Source organism: Cryptomeria japonica, chromosome 6 (assembly GCF_030272615.1).
Source record: "Cryptomeria japonica chromosome 6, Sugi_1.0, whole genome shotgun sequence".
In the NCBI taxonomy this organism is placed as follows: Eukaryota; Viridiplantae; Streptophyta; class Pinopsida; order Cupressales; family Cupressaceae; genus Cryptomeria; species Cryptomeria japonica.
Genome location: NC_081410.1, coordinates 611,596,361 through 611,605,401, shown reverse-complemented (window position 1 = coordinate 611,605,401; position 9,041 = coordinate 611,596,361). Strand labels below are relative to the sequence as shown.

General features: G+C 35.6%; 1 protein-coding gene across 1 annotated transcript; it reads left to right on the top strand.

The window, feature by feature from the left end:
- The first annotated feature begins 4,552 nt into the window (after window positions 1-4,552).
- LOC131037744 (uncharacterized GPI-anchored protein At4g28100) lies at window positions 4,553-6,973 on the top strand. Its single transcript, XM_057969941.1, has 2 exons — window positions 4,553-5,530; window positions 6,438-6,973. The coding sequence occupies exons 1-2, from the start codon at window positions 4,874-4,876 to the stop codon at window positions 6,771-6,773; spliced, it is 993 nt and encodes a 330-aa protein (XP_057825924.1). The 5' UTR covers window positions 4,553-4,873; the 3' UTR covers window positions 6,774-6,973.
- Window positions 6,974-9,041: the final 2,068 nt, after the last annotated feature.

Here is a 9,041-nt window from a genome sequence, read left to right as displayed (position 1 = left end):
GGTGTAGTAGAAAACAATATTTTTGTTTCACCACTATGACCATTGTGTTGTTGACAAACCTTGTTGATGCAACAATTATTTCCTATGTGCGTTGCCAAAACTTAAGAGTGGATGTTGCTTGAGACTAGTTTTATCCCTAGTAGGATCTACATATCATGTTTCCTTGTATGGAACTGTGTGTGAGCTTTTTAGGCCAAACCTATTACACATTTGAAATGGTTGACTTTGCAGATGAAATGTAGTGTGTGTTTCTATGGGAGTTATGCATGGAAAACCTTTAGGACCTTCTTAAGCTACCTTTTGAAGCATGTGGTGTGTTCCCTTATATTAATTTATGTATGCGTTAATTAAGACTTGACCTACTACATGTTTGGTGAAGAAAAGTTGCGTGGCTGACTTGTAAATGATTAATTATGTTTTAGGCCAACTTGTGATTGTAATTGTATTTGTGACACATATATATGAGTATCCTAGATTCATTTTCAAGTGTTATTAGTGATGATGAGTATGCACTTTTGAGGATACATGTTTATATCATGCAAATTGGAGAATGAGAAAGAGTGTTGTTTCGTGATTCATGTGCACTATTATCAGAATACCATAGGGTATAGAGGAGAGTGTATGAAGGTTGATTTGATCAAAGACAAGTTTTATTATCAATATCATAAAACTATGTCATTTATATTGTTCAATTGAAGTCCTAGCTATCGAGTTGTTGCTCAAACCTAGGCATATGAGATCGGTGCCTCTAGTGGGTTGGTGCTCATAGTACATAAGGGGATTGTTGTCTATGATAGATTGGTGCCTACTTAATCTTTGTAAGTGATCCATTTTTTTGTGAGGTTGGATGTGGGCAGTAGATCCAAATAGCCATTCTCATTGTGGTTTTTCCCATCTTATGTTTCCACGTATATCTGGTATTCATTCTATAGATGTGTGTTGTTTTACATGCTTAAGTTTGTTGCATCTTTGAGGAGCCTAGGCTAAGTAGATTCAATAATACAAGTTCATTGATTGGAGAAATTATTTATAATGATTAATGTTTAATATAGAGTAAAAATTGGATATTTTGATTCAACCCCCCTCCCAGTATACTGCGTGCCCTTGAACTCTAGTTGTTTTATAATGTATGTTGTTGTTTAGTGATGGATAGTTGTGGGTCATTTGCTTATCTTTCATTCTCTTGCAACTCCTTTTGAGTTACTTATTATTTTCATTATTGTAATTTGCTTTGTTCAATAAAAACTACATAAGGGGATGTTAACTACAAACATATGTATAGTTCAGTATATCCTAATTAATTTACACTTAGGTATATTTAATAGGTTATTTATAGACTAAGGATAAAACCACTTGAATTACCTATATACTTAATGGTTAAATTTTGTAGCCACATAAGGATTCATTTTTATGATGTAACTCCAACAACAATTCCCATCACTCAGAAAGAAATCGGTTGCATACATCAATTGCCTTTGCAATTAGAATGGAGATTGACATCAACAAATCATAAGGCTTGACATTTAATTTAGACATACTTGATAAGAACCCTGTAGGAAGACAAGGCTTAAGAATGTTGTTATATCACATGTCAAGTCATTAGATGGGCTTACAATCTTGCCTTCTTCCACATATGACCATTTTGAGAAACTAAATACAAGAATAGAACTAGACAAAAAGAATGAACAATAAAAATAAAATATTTAGAAGAAGAAATATATAAATGAAGTCAAATATCACAATCAATGTTCTTTTTTGTCAAATATACCAATTTTATGTTCTTTTTATTATCATATGAATATTGCATTAAAGATAAATTTTATTATTGTGCGTGAGGGGGTAACTAAAATGACAAAAAAAGAGAGACTATAATGGAGTGTATGTTTAAAAACACTCTTTAACATAAATTTGATGGACACTTATATGTCAAATTAATAATTAAATATAGTATTTAAATATTTAAATTATATTCTGTTTAAATTTTTTACATCCTATATAATATCAAATTTTAATCTAAATATTTTACATTATATTTTTATTGTTACCCTAATTTATATGAATCATATTTACACTTCATAAGAAGTTAACAAGTCATATTTATACTCTCTTTTTATAGGAAGTGTAAAAGATTAAGTTTGATCATTTACATTTTATTTAATTAATGACAAAGACTAATAACAACATCATAAATATCTAAAAAAACGTCTTAATATTAATCTCTCTACATCTCATATCTACAATAATGTAACAAGTAGTTTATATATATTTTTTATAGAAAATTTTATGTCAATCAGATTTAAGAGTACGAGTCTAAGTTGATACCTTTTTTAGTCAAGAGCCAAGGATTGAAGTTGAAAGGTTCTTAATGAGCCCACTAGAGATCACGTCTAGTTGAGTAAAAGGATCGGACATCTAAAAAAGATGAGGTTAAGATCATTGCCCTTGGTGAATTTGGTAGAATGGATACACTCAGTCTTTGACTCTTAGCCAAAGCGGTACTTATGCTCCTATATCGAATAGTAAAAACAAATTTATGAACAAACCTCCATAAAAATATTATGACTTCATTCCATATGATATTTGAAAACTTCACACCATATAAAACTTGATTCTTGATGAGCTTATTTAAAATACAAAATAATTAAATACACTATTTAATTGTAAAGTAATAAAAATACCATAGTAGTTAGTTAAAAAGAACGTGATAGTTGTTTAAAAAAGGCTTAGGTCTACCCACTAGTTGTTTTGGTGTCTACTCACCATGTTTTATTTGGAACCCTCAAATTATTGATTAAACTGAAAAGTGACATAAAACTATAAAGTTAAGCCTTGATTTTATTATGTAAACAATTTAAAAGCAGAGGTCACTTTTAAGCCTTGATTTTATTATGTAAACAATTTAAAAGCAGAGGTCACTTTTCCCGTATTCACACACTAGAAAATAGGCTAGGTGAAAAAGGCTAGTCATTCTCCTTTTACAAACTGGATTTGGTCGACTTATGTGGGAATTTGAGGAAAAAAGGCGGCAGTGAAATCTAGGTTCGTACTTGGGAATCAAAACCCTAAAAGAGAATGTCATCATACAAGGAAAGATTAGCTTAATGACAAGGCATTTGATAGACATGCAAAAAAAAATCTCATTACTTTACTAAGAATACAATAATAGGTAATAATATTATGTGATTTACGTGTTGTTTGTTTATGAACTGTTGGTGATTGTCATTGTTACAAGGAAAATGATTGTTCTTTACACGAGTTCACTTTAAACCATCTTTTAGTTGATGAGAGTAAACGTTAAATTTCTTTTCACAATCTAATAAAAAATCATTTCAATTAATTGTGGGGTTCATCAATTTTGTATCTTTATTTATTAAATTGTTTATTTAAAGGATTATAATTCAATTGGTAAAGCAAAATAATGAGAATGATGGTATGTGACAAAATATTATTCATCAAGATTCAAATACTTAGAGATGTGTTCTAACCAAGCTTGATGCTTGGATTACTTTAATGGAGATGACTTCTAATTTAGATGTATGTTGATACAAAGCCATCTACCAAGATTCAAATACTTGGAAGCGCGTTCTAGTCAAATTTGACACCTAAATGACTTTGAGGGAGATGACTTCCAATTTAGAATCTAGATGTATGTTGATAAGGACGATGGTATGTGATAAAAACCATCCGCCAAGATTTAAATACCTAGAAGCACATTCTAACCAAGTTTGACATCTGGATGACTTTGAGGGAGATGACTCCTAATATATATGTATGTGAGGATGACGAGATGCGATAAAAAACCAAGGTACACTCTAGCCCAAGTTTGACACTTGGATGAATATGACTTCTAATTAAGATGTATGTTGATATGTGATGAAAAGTCATCCACCAAGATTCAAATATTTGGAGGCACATCTAGCAAATTTTGACACCTAGATAATTTTGAAGGAGATGATTTCTAATTTAAATGTATGTTGATGAGGATGATGGTATATGATAAAAGGTCATCCATCGAGATTCAAATACTTAGGGCTCCTAACCAAGTTTGACACCACGATGATTTTGAGGGAGAATTTTTGTATTTTAGATCTATGTCGATGACGACAATGACATGTGATAAAAAGCCGTCTATCAAGATTCAATATTTAAAAACACTTTCTAACCAAATTTGACACTAAATGACATTGAAGAAGAAATTAGATGTTATAATCCACTATATAAAAACAAAGATACAAGCATCTATATAATCCTACAAATTGAAAAGAACGTCAAACCAAAACAATGAAAAAGGAAGAAAAAGACTGCACACTTGCCATGTCTTTCGGTAACTAGGTAGAATTCTGTCATATTGAGCAGATACGCCAAATTATCATCGATTTCTGTTCGAATCCTCCAATTCCAATGCAGTACTGGGCAAAGCCCGTGTGAATATAGCATACTGGATGAACTCTAATTAAAATAACAGTTAATTAAACTCTTTGTTTAGATTTAATTTTAATCAATTATCTCTTCTGTAAATAGGGTTGCATGGCAAATCATATGAATCTGAGGGGACGTGGGCGGCCGTTGTAGCGGTACTGTGATGGCAGACGATTCACATGTAAACCTCTCCTTTTTCTTTTTAATATTATATTTTCACTAACAACAGACAAACCCACAACAAAGATGGACAGCTTTTTTGACGCTTCTCGTAGAGAAGTGGCAGCCACACCCTGCAAATTCATCTCGTGAGCTTTCTTCCCCCTTTTTTTCCTATAAATACCTCCACAATTTCCCTCTCGTACGAATAAAAATCCCCGGAATCTCAGTCAATCCACAAGTCACGACGAACAGTTTAAAAATCCAGAAGAGAAAATAGAAGTTGCAGAAGAAAATGAGAAGCTCGGGAGGGGCCATTCTTTGGGCAATTTGTGTTGCTTGGATGGTGGTAAAAACTAATGGAATTGCGAGGTCTGAGCAGCCACAGCAGCCATTAGTGGCGGGCGATAGTTCGAACACCATACCTGCCCTGCCCGTGGTGGAGCAGCCGCACAAAAAGGAGACTTGCAGACTGGACCTCTCAGAGGAGCTGTTTGGAGGAGTGAAGGAGGCTTGCGGGGAAGGGAAATCGCTCGACAGGAGCCGCTGCTGCCCTGTTTTGGCCGCCTGGCTTTACGCCGCTCATGCCCGAACTGCGCTTCAGCCCTCGGCGGCGCCGCCACTTTCCTCAGACTCTGCCTCCGCCGCCCAGCTGCCCGTCCTGCCCGACGACTCGCAGGCCTGTGTGAACAGCCTCGAATCGTCCCTCTCCTCCCGCGGCATTCACATCCCGCGCCCCAACGCCACCTGCGATGCTATTATGTGCTTCTGCGGCATTCGCCTCCACCAGCTCACCTCCCTTACCTGCCCCACTGCCCTCAATTTCACCGCTCCTCTGCAACACCACAATGCTTCTGCTGCTCGGCCCCCTTCTGTGCTTCAGGCCCTCCAGTCCAACTGCACAGACCCCTCTTATGAGGGATGCACCAGATGCCTCAAGACTCTTGACAAGGTAAGGATTGGGCTTAATCATCATGTGCATTTGCATTCAAATAAGAATGACATATTGATATTGATATCAGATTTTCGCAGTTATTTTTGGATTTTAACTGTATAAATTTAGCTTTACATCAAGATTACGGTCCATGATCCATTATCAGGATGCTAGAGTGGATATCATGTTTCTCCCATGTTTCTCCCATGACTTTCCCATGACTTTTGTCCTTCTTCTACTTCTCTATCCAGCTTGAACCCATGATCCATTATCAGGATGCTAGAGTGCATGTCATTTTATGCTAGAGTGCATGTCATTTTCCTCCCATGCCTCGCCATCTGGCTTGGCATTGTCCTTCTCCTACCTCTCTATCCAGCTTGACATTGGCAGGCTCAACAATGTCTTCTATCATTTTAGAGTGCATGTCATTTGTCTCCCAGGCCTCGCCATCCAAGTTGGCTTTGTCCTCCTCCTACTTCTCCATTCAGCTTGGCTTTGTCTGATTCAACAATGTCTCCTATCATTTCTGGATGCACTCTCCATTCAGCTTGGCTTTGTCTGATTTAACAATGTCAGGAAACAATGTCTCCTATCATTTCTGGATGCAAAACAAGTCTTCATGACTGTTTATAATGATTTGTACATGTGAATTTTGGATTCAATTGTGTAAGCTTTGTTTTGCATCCATATTTTAGATCGCGCCATAGAACGCATGTCATTCTACACCTCTTTACCTGACCTGACTTGTATCTTTCCTACACCCTTCTATCCAGCTTGAATTTGTCTGATTCAATAACATTTTCTGATTATTTTCAAAATATCGATGCATAACAAATCGATACTTAAGCTGGGCATGGCAGAGAGGTGTAAAGAGATTGTGTGTTGCAAATGAACTGACTCCGTTCTTTTCTTTGTTGGTTTTCAGCTCAAGGGCAAGCCTGAGAAGGGGGGGATTTCTGAAAGGACCAACAGAATGTACACCAGAGACTGTGAATTAATGGGGCTCACTTGGTTGCTTGCCAAGAACAAAACTGCTTACATTCCCACTGTTTCTGCAGTTCTGAGAGCCGTCATGTACTCAACCCATCCGCCTCGGCAGTCACACTGCAGTCCAGATCAAGAGAATATGCCTCTGGCTCTCGATTCTATTCAACTCTACAAATCTTCTGCTGCTCCTGCTCCTTCTGCTCTTCTCACAAGCCTGCAGAAGATTATTACAGCTCTCTGCTCTGTGGGGATGCTCTGGTTTATCGGCTTTTAGGAATTATTACACAGATCTTGTTAATCATTGCCTGTAAAGTAGACAGGCGTTCGCTTTGTAAAATTTTTGGCTCCTTATAGTAAGGCCTATGTTTATATTTTGTATCTTGAATATTTATATAGTGAGTTATGGGATTCCAGCCTCGAGAATTTAATGGGCAAAAGCGCAATAAATGCAGATCTTTCTCCTGTTTTGCATTTTGTTCGACGAGTTGTTAATTTACGTTGGCGGTTATGTCGTCCCTTTAATGCTCTGAAGCGTGATGGACTGTAAATCTTCGCCATTAATGAAATCAAATATGTCTGAAACCGTGTCAAAAATCATCTGTATTTGGGTTTGAAATGATTGCGGTTTAATTCTACTCGCAAGTGCAAAAGGGTCGTTATAGAAGAAGTCTAATTGAATGTGGAGAAAAGAAGTTTTAGCGTGTGTTAGTTACCCACTCAAGCATTTTTCTGTCAGATGACAGAAGTTGCGTATGTCTGTGGCGTCTGCAAGTCAATCATTTCTGGAAAACGACATGGATCCCTGTGGCTATATATATATTTTATAGCTTAGAAAAGATGGTTCAGATCTTCATGCAAAGCATTACTTTACTTGTTTGTTTGTATATTTCTGTCGAGTGCACATTATTCAACAAGCCTTCTGTTGACTGCCAACTGAGGATCAAAAGCCACAGCGGATATCTCGTGACCTGATTATGATTTATCTCACTAATTCTTGTTAACCATATAGGGGAAGGGTATAGGGGAAGAGCACCAGTAGCAGTCATAGCTAACTTCGCGCACCCACAGATCCTAAACGGTATATCGGATTTTAAATTTTTTTATTTATTTGTCTTCGTATGCGACTTAACTGCTTATAGCTATTGATCTGGTTTCTGGGTAGTAACGATCCACACTGTGGAATCAGTTATGCGCACAAAGGTCAAAAAGTACACATTTCAAAGTGTCGCCTAATACCTAACTAAAGATGTTCCAATAACCGTCAACTCAAAATTGCTAATACTTGTTGACAAATGTCCAAGTAGTGGTGCACAAATGTTCCAATAGTGGTACACAAATGAGACAAATGTTCCAATAGTGGTACACAAATGAGACAAATGTTCCAATAGTTGTGCACAAATGGGCCAATTAATTACAAAAAATGATCGGCTATTGGTACAAAACAAATTTATTAATGGTGTTTTCACTATGACGGCTATTGGGGGGTCAACATGACAATAAGGTGATGGTTATTGGAACTATGTTATCTATTGGTGCTCTTCCCCTAGTTAATTGTATATATTCTAAGTTTTTAAACGGTATATTGGATTTTTATGTTTTTTATTGTTTTGGTTTACACAGTGTTTATGGCTATTGTTTTGGCTTTTGAGTAGTTATGATAAACATTGTGGGATTCCTGATGCATGCAAGGGTCAAAACGTGGTCATTTTGAGTTGACATCCATCGCAAAATTTGTACAATTGACCCAATACTTATGCACCAATAATTGCACACTATTGGTACCAATAAAGTTGCACAATTGATCAAATTACTAACTTTTTTTTAAGCTACTGGTTATATATCAATCGATGACTATCTGCCCACTAGATGACTTTTTAGTGGGCTTTTGATTATCAAAACCCAACAAACGCTAATTGGAATACGGGCGGTAACTAGACTTCTTCCCCTATTCAATGTTAATATAACTTAATTTGCATATTGATACCCACTCATTAACGTCAATAAAATGCCCATCTCCTCTCACCATTTTATTATTATAAATATGTGTAATTTTAGTTTTATGGTTATTATTGAGGGAATTTGGGGTTTTATATATAAGTGGATAAAAAATTTTGATAAAAATTGTCTCTTGTTCCCCTCGAGCAATATTAAGTGGAAATGTACATTTAGTCATTAATATTGGGCTAATTTGAGTTCTCAAATCTAAAAGTGCAAGGTAAATTTAGATGTTCAATTTTTTTTTTGGAAAATATCATATTACAATTTATTGATTGGTGAGAGATTAATATGTATGTTTGCTCAACTAGTCATGGTTGTTTTTTTTAGATATTATTAAATAAATTGTGAAACCTATCTACATTGTTTGGCCATCAACAAAATTAAAAAGAGACTTTAATTGGAATTGGGTTGAAGAAAAAAATGATCATTGATTTGGTTAGACATAGTTTCATTTGTGGAAACCATATGTTTTGTTGTGCTTTCTAATCCTTCTATTCATCTATAGATTATAATTTCAACGTACTTTGATATTTTCTTCAAGATT